Raw genomic sequence first — 19,173 nt, 5'->3', positions numbered from 1 at the left:
AATGTTAAGTATATACATGGAGAATATCGAAATAATGATTGCTGTTCATGTGTTTGGAGGTATTAGTTTGATTTTCGAAATTTTAAGCGTCCAAGGATTGGAATATGTTATAGGAAAAGTTGGAACAATATTTTCTCCCTAATAGCATTGAAGATGAAAGGAATGTTCTGGTTTTGTTATTAGTTAATAGTTATAACTTAAGTATATGTAGGCGGAAATCAGACACATTTTTTTTCACCTCACATTTAAATGTATTAGCCCAGATACATTTGCATAACTAAGAAAGCTTGTTTGGAAGGCTATATTCCCTTAATATTTCATACCCAAAGGTTGAAAGTGCATAAGGTTTAGGTAAAAACACTATTTAAAATAATATATTAATACTATATAGATATAATAATTATAGTTTAATATAATATAATATAGTATACAGGGTGTCCCGCGAGGATTTACCCATTGCGATATCTCCTAAAATAACGGAGATATCATAATTCTGGTTTTTTAATAAGATTCACAGGGACAAGAACTACAAATATTTCATGTTTTAATTTATTTTAATGTTTTAGTAAAAAAGTTAAGAAATGTATTTTTTTATTTAATTATTTAAAAAAAATTGAAGATAGCCATTTTGTAGTTTTTTTTTCTGAAAATATTGACGTTTTAACATTTTAATTTCATCAATTTCCTGATTTTTAATATTTTTTTAATTTCGAAAAAAATGCGAATTATTTAATACGATAGTGCCATAGTAGTATCATTGTATCAAACATGAGGCCCGCGTGCTCGTACGGCTGGCGGAACGGGTTTCAATGTGGCTCGCAATAAACGTCATATTTTATTTCTTCAACATTGTTAAATTTTTAATTAAAGTTGATAACTATTGTACAAAATACCAATATGTACATTTTTGTTATACCTTGTATTAAATACGGTTATATTATAATAATTATAATAAATAGATAAAACAAATGTATTTTGTTTACTTTGAATTTAGTAAAAAAATGTGTTTTTAACGTATAACTACGTAATAGTTAATATTTTATGGCTTATTGGTAATTTGAGTATGGCATAATCCGCAATTTAAATACCTAATTTAATGTTTCGATATTATTATCTTGTTCCATTTTTTGGCAAGACATAAACTTAATAATAATTTCGCAGTTTTTTCGAAACCAGAAAAAATATTAAAAATCAGGAAATTTATGAAATTAAAATGTTAAAACGTCAATATTTTTAGAAAAAAAAACTACAAAATGGCTATCTTCAATTTTTTTTAAATAATTAAATAAAAAAATACATTTTTTAACTTTTTTACTAAAACATAAAAATAAATTAAAACATGAAATATTTGTAGTTCTTGTCCCTGTGAATGTTATTAAAAAACCAGAGTTATGATATCTCCGTTATTTCAGGAGATATCGCAATGGGTAAATCCTCGCCGTACAGTCTGTATATCACAATACTAATTAATTATTTAAATATAGAACAAAATTATTTCAGAATCTATACAAAATATATATTTAATTATTATTTACAATAAATATGGAGCAGGTGATTGTCTTCAATTCCATATTGTATACTACGAACAATACAATTTGTTTTCAAACATTTTTTAATTATTAATATATTACATTTACATCAAATTAAACTTTTTTTATTTTATTTTATGTCTCAGTAAATATATACATATTATTATGACTACTACTTTTGAGATTTTTAAAATATGTAAATTTGAACACATAATGAATTGCACATAATTACAAATAATCATATACAAATTAAAATTATATTTACGTAAGTACTAAAGTAGTATCATAATTAATAGGTATTTTACAAGATTCAAAAACATATGCTAATAGTTCAAAGACATTTATTAGTGTTGTATTTGTTTTGATCTTCACAAATTACTTTCAAATTAGCACATCTATTCTGAAAAGAAGAACAAAATAATTAAATAGTCAATAAATAATATTAAACTAAGCATTTAAAATAATGTTGTATACATTTTTAGATAATGCATTGAGCTTATACGAAGGACGTCCAGAAAGTAAGGTTGCAAGGGCTGTGTAGGACGAAGGGAATTTTGTTTTTCAGAGTTGTCACCACTCTTATGTAGAGAATTTTCTAATGATCAAAACAAATCATCAAATGTCTCAGACCGTTACGAAATGTCGTCACGGCAGCCAAACGCGACAAACAGTTAGTCCTCCAATCGCTCCACCTACCGTAGGTGTGAGATGCGCTCTGTTATTCGATTCCTTTGCGTAACGAATCCACGGCCAGTATTCATCGCCAGCTTGTGGAAACCTATGGATCCGAGGTGATGACACGTCAGCATGTTACCAAGTGGGTTAGATTATTGAAGAAAGGTGTGGAAGACCATCCGTCATTTCAGATGAGCTTCTACAGCAGGTTGAAGAAAAAGTTCGCGATGATCGTCGTTTAACTCTTGACGCCCTTAGTGAAAGTTTCCCACACATCTCACAAAGTCTCCTGGGTGAAATCATATCAAAAAAACTTGGTTATAGGAAGTTGTGTGCAAGGTGGGTGCCAAAAATGTCAAGGACAAAAGGAGAGGAATAAATTGAAGGAGTTTTTGGGTGGACAACGATTTTCAAATGACGAGGTCTAGGATGCTGTCGAAAATTGGCTTCGGGAGGTGGAGCGGAAGGTATACGACGAGGGTATACAAAAACTGGTCCCTAGGCTTCAAAAATGTATTGATCTTAATGTCGATTATGTAGAGAAATAATGAAATGTTTTGACACTTATCTTGTAAATTTCATTTAAATGTATTGATTTTTCAATTTTTAACACATGTTGTAACCTTACTTTCTGGACATCCCTCATATAAAAAGTTTATGAAAAAATATTTCAAACAAAATGTATTAGAAGCTTAGTATATTCATTTAGTACCTAAGTAAGTTTATAATTAATTTTGTGTTCATTTTAAGTTACATAAAAAAATTAATTAATAGTCCAATAACGGCCCACAGGCCACTTCTTTAAGGGACCATTAACTCAAATACTCAATATAACTTGTTAAATGTTGAGTGATTATTCACGCAACCCAGCATCATTAAGTTGTTATATAAAGGAATATTTAAAATGAAAAATATATAAAACTTTTTGGAATTAAAGTATTTTATTATTAACTTGATATAGATTGTATATAAAGTACTGATAAATTTAAGACAAACAACAATTGTAAGAGCTAGAATAACATATTTAAGTGCATGGTAAAGATTGTAATTTAGCAAAGTTTGTTCAATATGTATTAATCAAGTTCCAAATAGATATGTTTGTATACAATATGTCCCAAAAATCCTGTATACTCGATGAATCTTTGTGGAAAAACAATGTATTTAATTCAACTAAAAGAAATAAAAAATTAACCAAGTTATAAATACTTAGATCTTAACATTCTCAACTTAAAGGTAGATATTTTTAATAATTTTCATGAAAAATTTGACATTATAATAGAGTTTAATTTTAATGTAGTTTTATTTAGTTAATGAAATTATTAATTTCAAAAATATCAAATACTTAACCAGTTAGTTTGTAAACAAAGTGATTAAAATATAATTTATTTAAATTATTTTTCTTGGACTTTCTTATCATTTACTAAAGTAGAATTATAAAATACTCATCCTTTATTCTGTATACTTTTTATATTATTACGACATATTATATGATCCTCACCAAGACAATATAATATTTTAGATTTTTCTCAAAATGCCTTGAACATCAGATGGTGCTAAATCAAAAGGTGTTAATTTTTCTTTATTTAGGAGAGTACTATCAGCTCCACTTTTAATCAATAATCCAGCTTCTTGTATACGTCCCTCTTCACAAGCTAAATGACTATAAAATAAGTTAAATATTTAAAATCAAAACTTTGTATTGTTGACCATAGAAATTGAGAAATTGTTATTTTTTACAGTGGTGTGTTTCCATAGCTGTCTTTAGCATCTACATGTACATCACAATCCAATAACATTTTTAACACGGCTGTGTTTCCTTTTGATGCACATCTATGTAATGGTGTTGCTCCTCTATTATCAGCTATATTAACATCAGCACCTTTTGATACTAAATATCTGACAATCTAAGTAACCATATATTGTTTATTTGTTTACATATCATAATAATTTATTTTGAATTTTGACTTACTTCAGTCCATCCTTTTGAAGCTGCATATTGAAGTGCAGAATGACCTTCTTGATTTTTCGCGTTAATATCTACTCCATATTCTATAAGAGTTTTCACTATATCAATACGGCCACCTGATGCTGCCAATATAAGAGGAGTTGTTTGCATCTGAATCAAATAACAATAATTTTAAATTTACCTTTACAATTATATAATTTATATATTTACATCATCTCGAGAATCTTCTGGTTGACCATTTTCAAGAAGATATCGTACAAGTCTATCATGGCCTCCAAGTGCAGCCCAATGAAGGAGCAAACGATTGTTCTAAACATGTATAAGAATAACAAATTGGTTTCATTTAGGTTGTATCAATAATTATTAAACAAATTAAAACCTTATTATAGGTAATATTCAAATGATAAATGTATTTTATAATAGTTTGAAACTAAAATTATTATCATCATAATATTACTTACAACATCGACTTCTTTTAACAGCCTCAAATGCTCTTCAACTGCTTTCATAACTTGGTCAATATTACCTTTATGTGCATCTTCAAAAGTTTTTTCCTTTACCTTTTCAAAATCCATTTTATAATAATCTACTAAAATATTAAATAATAGTGAATTTAAATAACTTCTCCTCTATAAATCAAATACAGTTGTTGCTCGCGTTGTAGCGTTCGTGCTCGACGTTTCTATAGTAGTATACTAGTATAGTCTCTACAATCTACCGTAGTACCGTACTATACAAGATACAATTGAATTTTATATGTTATCTATGAACTGAATACTAAAATTACTATCACACAAAGACTTCTTCTAATAGAATATTATATTAGAAATTAGAATATATTATAAGTGTATGCTATTCCGACTTAATGAGTATTTTGTATTTATTATTTTATTTTACTCTGCATGACAATTGAAATAATATTGGAAGTATTGTCTAATGGTATAAAATAGATTGTGGAACAGCCATTTTTTGGAATAAAGGGACTAAAAGGTAGTGATCCATGTTCCGTTCATGCGTACGGTTTATTATCGTTCAAACCTTATCAATTATTAATCATTGACTAGCCGTGAGCCGAGGGCGAACGGCGATCACTCCACTGGCTCTTCTGCTGTTCATTAATCATTTAAACACGTGATGTGCTCAAAATTATTTATTAGTAATTTTTCAAATTTAAAATCCTAAGATATGAGTGACCGAAAACAGTAGGTGCGATTCAGTACGAGTGAGGAGTGGTATAATTGTTCATTTATATCCCTGGTAAGTACATAGGTTTTTAAATTTTACATTTTCTACGCTTTTAAAAGTATCTATAGTTAATAAATGTATCTATAATAATAAAAAAAAACCCTCTTAAACTAAATAAAATATATTATATATATATATGTATGTGTCCATTCAATGGAAGTTTTTTAAGTTAATTAAATATAAGCCTGACACTGTCCCCAAGTTTATTATTTGTTCTCATTTGTTGCCAGAAACTACCGGTCGCGCCATGGTAGTCCAGAAGAAAGAAAGCGTGTTCAACACACTCAACGAATGCGAAGTGGAAGATATCACTTTAGAGTTTTTCTACAAACCTCATACCATAACTTTATTGATATTGTCAATCGTTGGTGTAATTTTTATGTCCTTCATTCGAGATGATAAATTGATCGATAGAAATATATGTGCTGGAATCTGGTGCGTTATATTTTTTCTGCTACTTGTATCTCTATTGGCATTCCCAAATGGTCCTTTTGTGAGACCTCACCCAGCTGTCTGGCGGATGGTATTTGGACTCAGTGTTTTATATTCGCTAACATTGCTGTTTTTATTATTTCAAAAATATGAAACGATCAAAGGAATGATATTATGGCTTGATCCTAATCTAAAAGATTTCCGAATTGATATGGATAAAGAATATGGTGTTAACTGTTCAGATATTACCGTAGAAAAGTTTTGGGCACATTTGGATGTATTTGCTGCTGGTCACTTTTTTGGTTGGGTATCAAAAGCAGTACTAGTGAGACATTATGGAATATTGTGGTCAATGAGCATGATGTGGGAATTCACTGAAGTGATGTTTTCTCATTTATTACCAAATTTTAAGGAATGTTGGTGGGATGCTTGGATTTTAGATGTCCTACTTTGCAATGGATTTGGTATATGGGTTGGGATGAGAATTTGCAAAATGTTAGAAATGAGAGACTATAATTGGCCTGGTATTAAAGAAATTGATACAACTAAAGGTAAAATCAAGCGAGCTGCACTACAATTTACACCAGCTAGTTGGACACAAGTTCGGTGGCTAGATCCAAATTCATCATACATGCGCTTTTTTTCTGTGTGCCAAATGGTAATTATGTGGCAAGTATCCGAACTAAATACATTCTTTTTGAAACACATATTTGAAATGCCACCATCACATCCACTAGTTGTTGGCAGACTTTTCTTTCTGAGTATTGTTGTTGCACCATCTACTCGACAATATTACACATATGTGACAGATCGTAATTGTAAAAGACTTGGGACACAGTGTTGGGTCTATGCAGTCATAATGGTCACAGAGTCACTGTTGTGTATAAAGAATGGAAAAGAACTATTTCAGCAGACTGAAATTTTTAACATATCAGTATGGTTGATTATCATGCTATTTTTCTCCGTTGTCAGTGTTTTGGGCTTTTGGCAGGCTGATTGGTTAACGGGAAAAAAATTAGATGCAGAAGTTGTTCCAAACTCAATCTCAAATGATAGCAATGTTGAAGAAGACTACACAACCAGCAAAAGCAAAACACATTAAGTTTAATTGTCCAAGTAGCGTTGATTAGTAGATGCCAAATATTACATAAATACCTATTAGAATCATTAAATGACATTACAAATTGTTAACGTGATGTATGTGACCTATTCCTTAAAATAATTATTTTGGTATTCATTTATTTAAAAATGGGACATGTATATTACCTTTATGAGTTCTTTACTATCAGATCTTGTATTGTTATTAGTTATTGTAATAACCTTATGATAAAAGACTTATTTAAGCCTAGTCACCTTATGTGTATTTGTTATTACCTATTTTAAATCATTTTTCTCTAAAATGCTACGGTTATTTATTGTGATAAAAATATCAAGTACTGAAATTGTAATATTGTGTGTTTAGTACATAAATAAGTTATTCAAACTACTCATTTGTACTTTTTTTTTTTTGGTGTGACTGTATTGACTTTTAAATGTTCCATAATATTAAATAAAATCCACTGTGAAAATAAATATCTTGTAGAATAATAATAGTATACATCATTGTAAGTACTAAAATATGTAGGTGTACACGTATTTTATTTAAATTTTGCTCATGGTAGAATAATTAGTGTATTAAAGACGAGATATAGTATCGTAGTGCCATAGTATTTAAATCATTATTCTATATTAATATTTTGTTTGCACTTGAAAAATCTAAATGAAGATTATTTTGAATATTATATTTAAACTTTTAATTGTTCTAATTGTTATTCATTTCTATATCTTATTTAAATGCCATAAATTTGTCCATGATATTATATAATCAACAATTCAACAACCCAATAATCATGATATCATTAATATCTAGAAACTTAACTTAGAAATAAAAATATAGTATAAAGGTATAATAATTGTTTATTTCATCAGAAATCCAATCTTAAACTAATCTTTTAGGAGACATAATTTTAATAATACTCGGATAATCAATTTAAATAGTAAATAAATAACAATGTATATACAAACAACCAGCTATCATACCTTTGTAAATGAGACATTATTGTATTATATTTTCCAAATTATCATCATAATTCATATATATCATATTATGTCAATACTATTACAATTTAATATAAATAGTCAATAGATGATCAGTAATAATTAATGTTTTTATTATCTCATACTTTATAACTGGATAGTAATTTTGATTAAATTAATTCTTCATTTTTAGATATATATTTATATTTATACATGCTTTAATTAATTGCATCTCTTATTATATATATTTTTATTGCAGCTCAATCATTTTCATAAATGTAATTATAATAAAAATTAAAAATATAAACATGTAAAATGTTTTAAAGAAAATCAAATCAATTTCAGTACCTATAAAACAATGATAAATACCTTATCTAGTTTTTTGTTTGGCACCAGTTCTCAAATATTTTGTTTTAAGTTTTATTTTTAAAAGAAAACATATTTTTTTAGACAATATTTGTATTAATTGTTTTATATTATCTTCTAGTGCTATTATATATATATTATATATGTTTGTCAAATATAACCAATTATCAGCTTATCTTGTATAATATAATGTGGCATTTATGAGTAATTTTAATTGAATTTTTATTATACTTAGACAGCTAGAATACATTTAAAATATACTAAATCATAAATAATTTTATTTCATGCATTTTAACTCTTATAATTATATTCAGTATTGTACAAGATTGTGAGGTTCAAGTTAAAATTATGAAGAGCCTTGCTATACAATAAACAATATTTACTGATTATTTTCAAAATTAAATTATACTTAAATGTTTTGTTATCAAGACACTGATTCTGATATTATAATACATAATATAGCATGGCTCTAACTTTATAACAACTCTGGTAGTCTTGTACTCTTGTTAGATTTTTGTGTTAAATTATGAACATTTAAATATAATTTATTTTAGGTATTCAATAAGTTATATATATAAAATATATATTTCGATAACATATTCCACTATTGACTATTGTGAAATACGAATACAAAAATAGGTATATTGTTTTTGTTAATCTATAATCATAATTCATAATACTACTAGCTATATATTATATTTATTTTTAACTTAGACAAATTAAAAAAAAATTATGATGTTAGTGTAATTTTGTAAGTTTATTTAAACATTCAGAAAATCGTACATCTAAAACTTTAATTATTTCATATTTATATTACATTATTATGATTACATTATTTACAAAAATTATATATTTATATAGGCAACATGTATATTTTTCAATATACATATTCATTATTTACAATTTTATTATACATAAATACATAATAAAATTTAAATTACTTGATAGAATCATAATAAATTATTTTTTTTATCAAATAATCAAACATAGTTTAATTATTCTCGAGTTCCGTCATAACTTTTTTTAACCATTCTGTGTAATAAGACACTCGTGTGTACACACCGGGCCTATTTTTTTTGCCGCATCCATCGCCCCACGACACCACACCTGTCAATATAAACTTTCCTGAAAGAGAAAAAAAACTTATGTCCCGTTAACTTTTTTTGTTTAAAAATTAACAATTAGTCTACCCCCCCTCTTACAATTCTATTTTTCATTTTGCATCAAACCTATATTATTATTTTGAGTTAAGATTGTGTATTGACTGATTTCTTCCTTAAATACTTAATGTTTTAATCCTTGGAAAGTTAGAACCTACCATTCACTTGACAGGCCAGCGGTCCACCAGAATCGCCTCCACAAGCATCTACTCCGCCTTCTAAACTCCCCGCGCACAACATGCTATCCAATATGAATTGATGTCGACCTCCATAAACATCGTCGTGTCGGCAAGTTTCTAAATCCAGCAAAGGTACTGACGCGGCTTGCAAAACTTTCGGCAAACTGGTCATGTCGTCTTCTAAAAAAAATATGTAAAGTTTCACAAATACATCAAGATACGCCGTAGAGCCTACAACTGATTAACCGTTAATATATATATATATTATATTACGGAACATTTACAGATGTTGTATTCCTGATGAGAAGGGCGATAGGATTTCGAATTATATCTCGGTATTTCTTTAGTAACTAGGCCATTAGGGAGTTATGATTGTTAAACATGCAACATCTCGGATGTTTCATCTAAAATGCTTTTTATATTCCAAATAATTTTGTATTGATTTCTCACTGACTATTTTTGTGATATTCTTTACTATTGCGTTTACTTTTCTCTAGTGTTGCAAACCTATGCTTATTTTTTTTTCTATTTTACCTATATGGTTTCTTATTTTCATAAAAATAATCAATCATTTTCTAACTCTTGACTGAAAGCTAAAAATATTATTATCGATTAGGGTGATTTCGCCACACCCTCTACACGATCATTCATTAATTCTTTACTAAAAATACCTATTTTTTCACAGAGAAATAAAATTTGTTTTAGTTTTAATTAACCTACTACATTAAATTTTAAAAAAAATATTCACTCAATTGTTGGATATGATATTACCATCACGAGAGGAATTCAATATGGCTTTTGATATCGCGTTTATATACTCAAACCTGTAAATTTATCTATTACACTTAAAATTAATCTGTAATGTAATAACAAAATATGCAAATCCTAGACGTATGTCTATAATAATTGTAATTGGGTTCGCCCGTTTAAATAAATAAATAATAAAGTAAAAAATATAGTTAAGTAGATAAAAACATACGTTTTTGTGCTCCCCAACCAGTCACGGTACACCAATCTACGTCGTTGGCTTTCGTATAGTAATCTGGCAAACATATTGGTTGCACGTGCGTATCAAACTTTACTCCTTTACTGTTCAATGAATTAATTTTTAATATCGCTATGTCATGGCTATGCGGTCCGTCTGAAATATTATATTTGAATATACGTGTAATCAATAATTAAGTATATTTTATCTAAAATATTCAAATAACAATTGATTTTCTTATTATTATTATAAGAAACACATATATTTATTTATACAGGTACCTATACTCTATTATAAAATCAACAGTCCACAGTGTTCTAATGAATATTTATAAATAAGACTTAAATTATTATCTTAAAAATAATAAACAAAAATGAATTAAGCAAATTCAAATACTCTTTTATGTATAGGTAGTAAATACATAAATAGAATATTAAATATTAAAATAACATTAAAATATTTGAGCTATAATTGGGAACAAATTTTACAAATTTTTATGAAAATATTGTATTACAAAAAAACCTATACCTCATACTGATTTATAATTAATGTTTAATTAATTATATTATTTAAAAAAAACCTAAATACCAATTACCAAATTATATATTTGTTTATATTATAATACGCGCATATGTAATAGGTATTATACCCGTTAAACACCAATTATTATTTTTATTATTATTATTATACGTAGTACCATTGATAAATAGTGTATATATATAGTTAGATACTTAGTAGGTATATTTATCAATGATACTACTTACCTTTTCTAAATTCAGGGTGTACTAATGCCTTTTGTACTCTGAATGTTTTTTCGTGTTTATCGTTTTTTGCTAGGTTATGTTTACCAACAATAATACGCAATTGAGATTTTTTAAAATCTTTTAAGCAATGTGCCGCCGTTAAAGCTATAGTCTCGGAAATAAGCGCTCCTCCGCAGTGGTGTTCCCATCCATCTTTGTATGCTTGTAATTCCACCTGTTACAGTGATTATAAAAATACTAATCATTTATCGATATTTTTAGTCGCTAAAAAGATGCAAAGCAATCATAGCGATTAGTAATGACAATTAATAATTGCAGAATAATAGTCCTGTAATTAAATGCAAACTTATTTTTTCTCTTTAAAAATTGTAATTGACAATTGTAGTTTGTTAGGTAGATATTTATTATTATTGATAATATTTATTTTTGTATATGTGATGTAATGCCATTAATTATTGCTTATTGTCATTTTTAATGATGATAAATCAAAAAATGTATTGATATTTCAAAATTGTATAATAGGCAATTTGAACGAATATTTATTAGATACCTTCCTATTATACATACATATTACACATAGATAGTTGTCAACGATATAAGCTATCAAATATAAACATAAGGTAGAGCAAACCTAAAATTATAACAGCAATGTTTTATCGTCTCCCATTCACTTTTATCTAAGAATATTTTTTGTTTAAAAAAAAATATTATACCTATAAGTATGTATGCCTAAGATATAAAAAATAGGATAAAATTTATTAAAAATATGCAATAAATATATGCCAATATAACTTTATAAAGTTTATATTGAAAAAGTTTCAATTTCCACGAGTGTATGTGTGCGATGTCCTCGCAGAACTTCAGCATAAGTAGGTATTATAGTATATAATAATTGAATAGGTACTTACATCGCATAATATATGATTTGTATGTATATGGTTTATTTTATCTTACTTGGTATATTAAAAAACCCTTGTCCTAATTTCGAAACACCTGACAAAATAAATGTTTAAACTACCGTAATTTATTTTTATCTTGCGTATACCCGATTGCAACAATTTATTGGATTAAAAAAGTTTATTATATTATACGGGCGAGTTATAAGTTGGTATCATATTATAACTGCAATAGATCGATCATTTTTTTTTTTTACCTGCCAAGGATATGCCCCGTATGGCGTAGTTGAACCTCCAATGATTTTGGTCTGCGGCCATCCTCGTTGACTCAGCTGATGAGACACTACTCTCGTACCGCAAACAGCGTGCTGCAGCTGGTCTGAAAATCATAATAAAATCGTACAGAAAACTCGTTTTAATTCGCTATATAGTAAACCAATTTCGTGGTTAAATTCTTGGGACTACGTAATGCAACAATGAAAATAACAAGCGTAGGTTTTGCTCGACCGTTCGACGCTTACCAATATATTGTAATATAATGTAATATAGTTATTTTTAGATATATTCAGCCAGTGGTAAACAGTTCCCATCCGTTCCTTGTTTTTTTTTTTGGCGAAAAAAAAAGATATATTCAGCCACTCTACGTGCGTTTTGTCCCCTAAAACAAATCGCACGTAGAAAGGCTACAATATATCTTATTCATTATTATACATAACAGCTATAGCGGAACATTTTATATTATATAATATTAAAAAAAATATATATATGATTTGAACTTTGAACGTAGTGCTGCATCCCGACCTTGGCGAGCGCATATTATTATTATACCGTAAAACAATATTATAATGATTAGTGATATATATGCGTATAGTGTATACAGAGTGTCTCTGAACGAATTGCAGGCTATTTAAATTAGCAATACAATTAAATTCTCCAGCCACACATCCTATAATGTACATGTATCATCGTCCCATCACTATATGTGCCATCGATGAGTTTGCAGGCGTAACACGATATTATTCTGTGAAAACCGAACGGTTTCGACGGCACTAGATAAACTCCACGCGCCTAGTTATAGTATGTACTGACTGGTGATCGGTGACTGACGATGCTGCGGGACGACATCATATTGTTATAAATATGCGCGGACACCGATGTCTATAAAATAATGATATTGAGCAACGCACTTAACCCCTTCTTGCATGTACAAAAGGTATATTATTAAATAATGATGTTTTTTTTTATGACACGTAACGGTCCTCTAATGGACAAAACGTGTCGTCTATACCTGCATAACCACATGTCCACATGCTTAGAACACCGGTTGCGATATTATAGGTACATTATTTATAATTAATAATATTACACCGTTTTCATTTCACCGGCCCACATGCCGAGCGATTTGATTATTTGATTGTCAGCCGATTATTGAAAACGTTTTTTGACGACCTCGTGCCGTACCTACAGTTTATACTTATCGTAATACATCATTATACATCGTCAGTAGTATGATTTAGCCGATTCAAAAACCTCTTCCTCATCCAAACTCATCCGCGCCACCTGCCGTCGACCAGACTCACCCCACCACCGCCTGCCGACGGCCAGACTCATCCGCCGCCGTAACACCCACCGCCGCCCGGTCCGCTACGTAATCGACATATATTTTTTCGCGCGCGTTTTGTCCAATATCGATATGCCCAAACACAACCAGTTAGGTTAATGTGTTGATACTTAATAGCACAGACCCATATCCTGTCATTAGCAAACGACACACATCCGCCAACACGGCCGGCCGTATAAATGTATTCATACTTCTTAATTTGTTTGTAATATCCCGGATTGTCGTTAAGGTATACATTATCGAATGTACACATTAATGCTAAAGTCTAGCAATTATACCACCGAAAATGTAAAGAATGTATTAGATTTAATGTATTGATACTTAATAGCATGAATATTATATATAATGAACCAATTTAAGAGCCTGGCCGAAAGAGCCGGCAGCTCTTCAGTGTTTCTCCAGCCTTATAGCTCTTCGCACCACAACCGTTCTCGCGCTCCGTGTTTAAAACGTTTTTATTCAGTGTTCTTCATTTCTCGTATACTTTTAATCATGGCCGGTTCAATCGCTAACATGAAAAAACACTACAATCAGAAAAGTTTTACATATGTACCACCAACACCGCCTGCAGAGCTCATCGACTGTGATAATTTCATACTTGACTTCGTTGATCGTAAGTTTTTAAATGTTGGATTTGATTCGGAAGACAAGTTCAATATTGTTATTCATATAATAACACCGTCACGCTATGTAAGCATATACGAGGGTTTTTTAAGACGAACATTCTCGCTGATGGGGAATATACTGTCATTCATATTAGATGTTCCACAAAAAAGTAGAAAACAGATTTTTTGGAGGATGAATTTACTGTCGTATCGAACATGGTGTATCGAGGAGAAAATGTGCTAGTCGTAGAGTCGAAGAAAAAGGAAGGATGTCGTGTATTGCTCGATCGAAAAAACTTGTTGAAATTACAATATATGGAGGAGAGTATTTTCGAAACGTTCGCACGAAAGTCAGCCATCATACGTCCAGTTGTATTAAGACAATTTGAAATTATTGGAAATTATATAGACCGGGAATTTATCAATATGCAATCGCCACCGAAAACAGTTGAAGAAATGATAATTTTTATTAAAAACCTTCAGACCGATCAAATCATCACGAATATCGACTTAAACTTTGTTAGTCAGCTCAAAATGTGTGCAGCACGAAAATTAGCTGAACAATGGTCTCAACGATGGAGCGGAGGAATGTCACCAGAGGTAATTGATAACATTTGTGATAAGAAATGCTTGTCACATGCGTATGCGGGAAAAATATATGTCGGTTACGTAGCGGACCGTGCGGCGGCAGATGAGTGTGGCTGTCGGCAGGTGGTGGTGGGGTGAGTCTGGTCGACGGAAGGTGGCGCGGATGAGTTTGGTTTTTGAATCGGCTAAATCATACTACTATCGTCCTTAATAGTAAAACTTTTTTTTTTTTACAGCAGCAACACCGAGAACCGCGTGGGGGCCGATGTGCGAGCCTACAGATCCGTCGTCTTCGTGTACGTTATCTGAATTAGAGGATGTCGATGTCACAGCGATCAGTCACGAACGACTCAAAGACTTGACGGGCGAAGTGTTGAATGCGGTTCTGGACAAAGACAGCGTATTAGGAGACCTACCTAATAACGTGACGTTGGGAGAAGTCGATTTACAAATCGCAATCGAACACGGTCGAGCGATAACCGTGTACTTGGAACGCTTTGACGGCATTGTCATCCCGATTGTCGTTAGTATATAACATAGTTAAACGCCTCAAGTATGCTGGCAATCAATATTGTGTTTATGTAATAGAATTGCCTTGTATAATTTATTACCTGTTATTTTTAGGTACAAAAGAATGGAGCAAAAGTGGGAGACTTGAAAAAAAGCATCGAGAGAAAAATGACATTACATTTAAAAAGAGCTGATGAAAGATCAACCATCAGTTGGAGACGAATATGGAAAACATATTGGTTGAGTTGTAATGGAATAAAGTTAAAGCATAATAATGATTTAATATCAAAGTATGTGGAAAACAATTCAAAACTAGTATTTGTAAAGCGATTTAGAGAAAAAAATATTCACGATCAGTAACTTAAAAATGAGTACTTTAATATTAAAATATTTATACAATAATTTATAAATAAAAAAATGAAAAAAACCAATGTAACTACATATATTAATAGTTAACTGTTAAGGAATATAAATAATTAATCTGATGATACTGAAGACGATGAAGAATGTGATGTTTGAGAACTGTTATCATTGTCATCGCCATCTTCTGAGGATTCTTTACCAACCAATTTATAGTATTCAGCCATGGTAATCTTTTTAGGTAAAACCTCTGAAAAACAAAATAGGTATATTATATATGTATCATGTTGATTATTATATTTAAATTTGACAATGCATAACAAAATAAGGCTCAGAATAAAAGAAGTAAACCTAGGATATCATTACATACAGAGTAAAATAATTACATCAATTTTCTTTTAAGAAACATCAAGAAAAGTCTTATTTATTGCCTATTTACATCATTTATTTATTGCAATAATATTGCACCTATACTAAGCATTGGCATATACGAGTAGAGAAAGGATGCCAAAATAAAATTCATATGTAAACTATCCTATAAGGGTTGAGCTCAAGAAAGCCAAAAACACACCCAGAGTCAATTTAGTCAATATTATGTCCCCGTAAAATCTTATATTCTAATGGGTACCCAATACCCTATAATAATTTCAATGGGTGCCTAAACCCCCGGGCACCCATGTACACGGCGCTTATGCATTGAAATAGTATATATAAAATTTAGTCCCAGTTGAATCAGTAGTCTATAACCCTGGTGGTATATATGATATACCTACTAATATTTTACTAACTCCTACCAGGGAATACTAAATTTTAACAAGCTGTTCCTTGTTTTATGTTATAATTGACTTGGTTCACCAAAAATAACAATTCATCACTTTTCTTCTTATTCTCCACCATAATGCCTAAGTGTCATTAAAATCCTTTTACCATACCACTGTATAAGTCTATAAGTCCCATACAAACGTACATTCATTTTTTTAATTACAGAACAGGAATGACTCCTGTGTCACTGGGGGATTACAGATCCCGATGGCCGAGTAATTGTAAAATATAAAATATAGTTTTTACGTTATGTTATATATTTTTATGAATAAAATGTGCATATTTTATACATTTTTAATAAGTGAAAATATCATAAACGTATTTTGGACTGCACGAAGTTCCAAAATAGACCCCCAAAGAAATTAGTAGGTGACCCTAACTATAGAAGATAATATCCATAATCAAGTATATATGTAATGCTGATGCATATAACTTTATATTACATATTTGCATCATATATATCATACATGTAATTTTGAAATCTACAATTAAAATATGACAACTTTGGTTTCACTTTTCATAAAGATTCTAATTAGGATAATTCAAATAACCTAATTTTTGGCATTTAAAATTCATTACTGTGAAGAAATGACTGATAAAACACATCATACACAAATAAAAATAAAATTTACCTCTTAGGAAATACATATTTTCATTTTCTTCAACAGCTCTGGCAAGATCATTATATTCTAAATGTCTGTAGTGTCTTTGTCCTTTAAGTGCATCCTGTGCCAGTTTTTGTATAAATAGCTCCTAAAATACAATAAATAATTGTTTTACACAAAAAATTACATGTTTGCATCATAAATAAATGTTTCTAAACAAAGATAGAACATGAACTTAAATTTCTATACACAAAGAAACCTAGGAAATTCGACAAGGCGACTAATGAGAATCTGGAGTCATAACCTATTATACTAATAAACATACAAATCAAAAAATGATGCTTTCCTGTTATACGAGACTATGGCTATTATTGCTACTATCACCCAAGACTACCAAAATGTACACACATTCTTATTATCACAGACTACCTTATTTTTATTTATATTAAAAAAATGTGGCACCCCCACGTATGACGTTCTCTTAACAATTTAATCATATTTAATGTTTTGATATTTTATTTAATCTATAAATATAGTGGGAATGGCCACATTTGAATTATATATACAAGAAAAAGAAATAAAGAAAACATTTAAATACCTAGTAATCATTTGTAATAAATTTTACACGGCACACACCACAGATACTACAGCCACACTTGATATACTGTTAGGTAAAGACCACACACCCATATCAATATTAATTATAAATGGCAAACACCACAACTTTCATTAGATAAGACTACTATGAAATTACAGCAAAACAGTACTTTCCGTCACCTGAGAAACATCAGATTACAAAAACTAATAATATAGGTAATGTTAGATATATTATAACTAATAGATATAATAATTGTGAACTGCGATGTTAGAACACTGCGAATGGATATCGTTCAGTTAATTGTGGTAGTTGCAAAAAAATGCCGTAGTTTTGTATAACAGGAAAGTACTAAAAAAATAAATTTTTAAATTTTATAGCTGTCAAAAAAGTTTTTTTTCAAAATTGTTCATGTTTTATTTTGTTTTTTTCTGTTGCTATATCCTTATTATTTTTTGAAATACAGATTGAATATTTCCTAAAAAAAAAAAAAAAAATACTTCTATTGCAATATTAATATAAAAATACAATTTTTTTTAGGAATGTTAACGGGCAAATATAAATTTAAATGTATTTTTATATCTTCCTAATTTAATGTCCAGTTGTTTATCTGATTTGAAAATAACACATAGTGATTATAATATATAATATTTTAAAACGATAATTAATTATATCTATATTAACACTCTAATACTTACAACTATCCTTTAAAATAAACTCATTATAAAATTACAGAGAAATTTCGATAATATATTGGACCAATACTAGACAGGTATCTAAAGAAATCACCTCTTTTACATGTTATATAAACACCATTATAATATAGAAGTATTACAATTATTAATAGAAATTAATTAATAAAAAAATTCAATTGAAAAATGTATAAAAATAAAATTGTATTCTTACCGTTGCTTTAGTGACAACATGCAATGACGGTAATCCTATATTTTCAATATCTGGTGTACTCTTCATAATGGTACGTACTCTTGATATAGGTAAATGCATGTCTTTAGATCTTGGCGTTTTTGATTTGTCTTTATTTGAATCATTTAGATCAGTACTAGTACTAGAATCTAAATTGAAATAAATATTTAATGTAAAAAATAAAATGTATTACAGATAAAAAAAGTAATACTCACTGTTCAAAGCTGACATAATTAATATTATAAAACAACTATATTACACAGAACTAGT

The 19,173-nt window shown here is 29.3% G+C and overlaps 5 protein-coding genes across 11 annotated transcripts; 2 read left to right on the top strand and 3 right to left on the bottom strand.

Moving 5' to 3' along the window:
* Nucleotides 1-1,747: 1,747 nt before the first annotated feature.
* LOC113557373 (26S proteasome non-ATPase regulatory subunit 10-like) lies at nt 1,748-5,097 on the bottom strand. 6 transcript variants are annotated; one of them, XR_003405585.1, is made up of 7 exons: nt 4,632-5,097; nt 4,381-4,479; nt 4,174-4,320; nt 3,942-4,108; nt 3,703-3,864; nt 2,004-2,493; nt 1,748-1,929 (listed from the first exon to the last, which is right to left on the bottom strand). XR_003405585.1 is itself a non-coding variant. In XM_026962886.1 (6 exons), exons 1-5 carry the CDS (start codon nt 4,743-4,745, stop codon nt 3,720-3,722), a joined length of 672 nt encoding a protein of 223 aa, XP_026818687.1. In that variant the 5' UTR covers nt 4,746-5,097; the 3' UTR covers nt 1,756-1,924; nt 3,703-3,719. The 6 variants fall into 6 exon arrangements, 3 of the variants coding, with proteins under 3 accessions (XP_026818687.1, XP_026818659.1, XP_026818678.1); XR_003405586.1 differs by having other exon boundaries at nt 1,748-1,924; XR_003405587.1 differs by having other exon boundaries at nt 1,751-1,929; nt 2,226-2,493.
* A 149-nt stretch (nt 5,098-5,246) lies between these two features.
* LOC113557352 (phosphatidylserine synthase 1) lies at nt 5,247-7,652 on the top strand. The gene is made up of 2 exons (XM_026962825.1): nt 5,247-5,427; nt 5,646-7,652. Exon 2 carries the CDS (start codon nt 5,663-5,665, stop codon nt 6,947-6,949), a length of 1,287 nt encoding a protein of 428 aa, XP_026818626.1. The 5' UTR covers nt 5,247-5,427; nt 5,646-5,662; the 3' UTR covers nt 6,950-7,652.
* Nucleotides 7,653-9,186: 1,534 nt separating this feature from the next.
* On the bottom strand, nt 9,187-12,659 carry LOC113560378 (prostasin-like; the record flags this gene model as incomplete). Its single annotated transcript, XM_026966215.1, has 5 exons — nt 9,187-9,414; nt 9,608-9,808; nt 10,608-10,769; nt 11,378-11,591; nt 12,531-12,659. Coding segments are annotated over 5 exons (840 nt in total), but the record flags the coding sequence as incomplete, so codon positions are not given.
* Nucleotides 12,660-13,906: 1,247 nt separating this feature from the next.
* Nucleotides 13,907-16,028, top strand: LOC113557362 (U11/U12 small nuclear ribonucleoprotein 25 kDa protein). Of its 2 annotated transcripts, none has more exons than XM_026962837.1 (3): nt 13,907-14,507; nt 15,324-15,610; nt 15,712-16,028. In XM_026962837.1, the coding sequence occupies exons 1-3, from the start codon at nt 14,240-14,242 to the stop codon at nt 15,955-15,957; spliced, it is 801 nt and encodes a 266-aa protein (XP_026818638.1). In that variant the 5' UTR covers nt 13,907-14,239; the 3' UTR covers nt 15,958-16,028. The 2 variants fall into 2 exon arrangements, with proteins under 2 accessions (XP_026818638.1, XP_026818647.1); XM_026962846.1 differs by lacking the exon at nt 13,907-14,507 and adding an exon at nt 14,541-15,099.
* LOC113557400 (chromatin accessibility complex protein 1) lies at nt 15,955-19,134 on the bottom strand. The gene is made up of 4 exons (XM_026962897.1): nt 19,119-19,134; nt 18,886-19,052; nt 17,412-17,532; nt 15,955-16,207 (listed from the first exon to the last, which is right to left on the bottom strand). The coding sequence occupies exons 1-4, from the start codon at nt 19,132-19,134 to the stop codon at nt 16,074-16,076; spliced, it is 438 nt and encodes a 145-aa protein (XP_026818698.1). The 3' UTR covers nt 15,955-16,073.
* Between the last annotated feature and the right edge of the window lie 39 nt (nt 19,135-19,173).

Source organism: Rhopalosiphum maidis, chromosome 1 (genome assembly GCF_003676215.2).
Source record: "Rhopalosiphum maidis isolate BTI-1 chromosome 1, ASM367621v3, whole genome shotgun sequence".
NCBI lineage: Eukaryota > Metazoa > Arthropoda > Insecta > Hemiptera > Aphididae > Rhopalosiphum > Rhopalosiphum maidis.
Note: the sequence above shows the minus strand (reverse complement) of the source record. Positions and strands in the feature narration are given on the sequence as shown.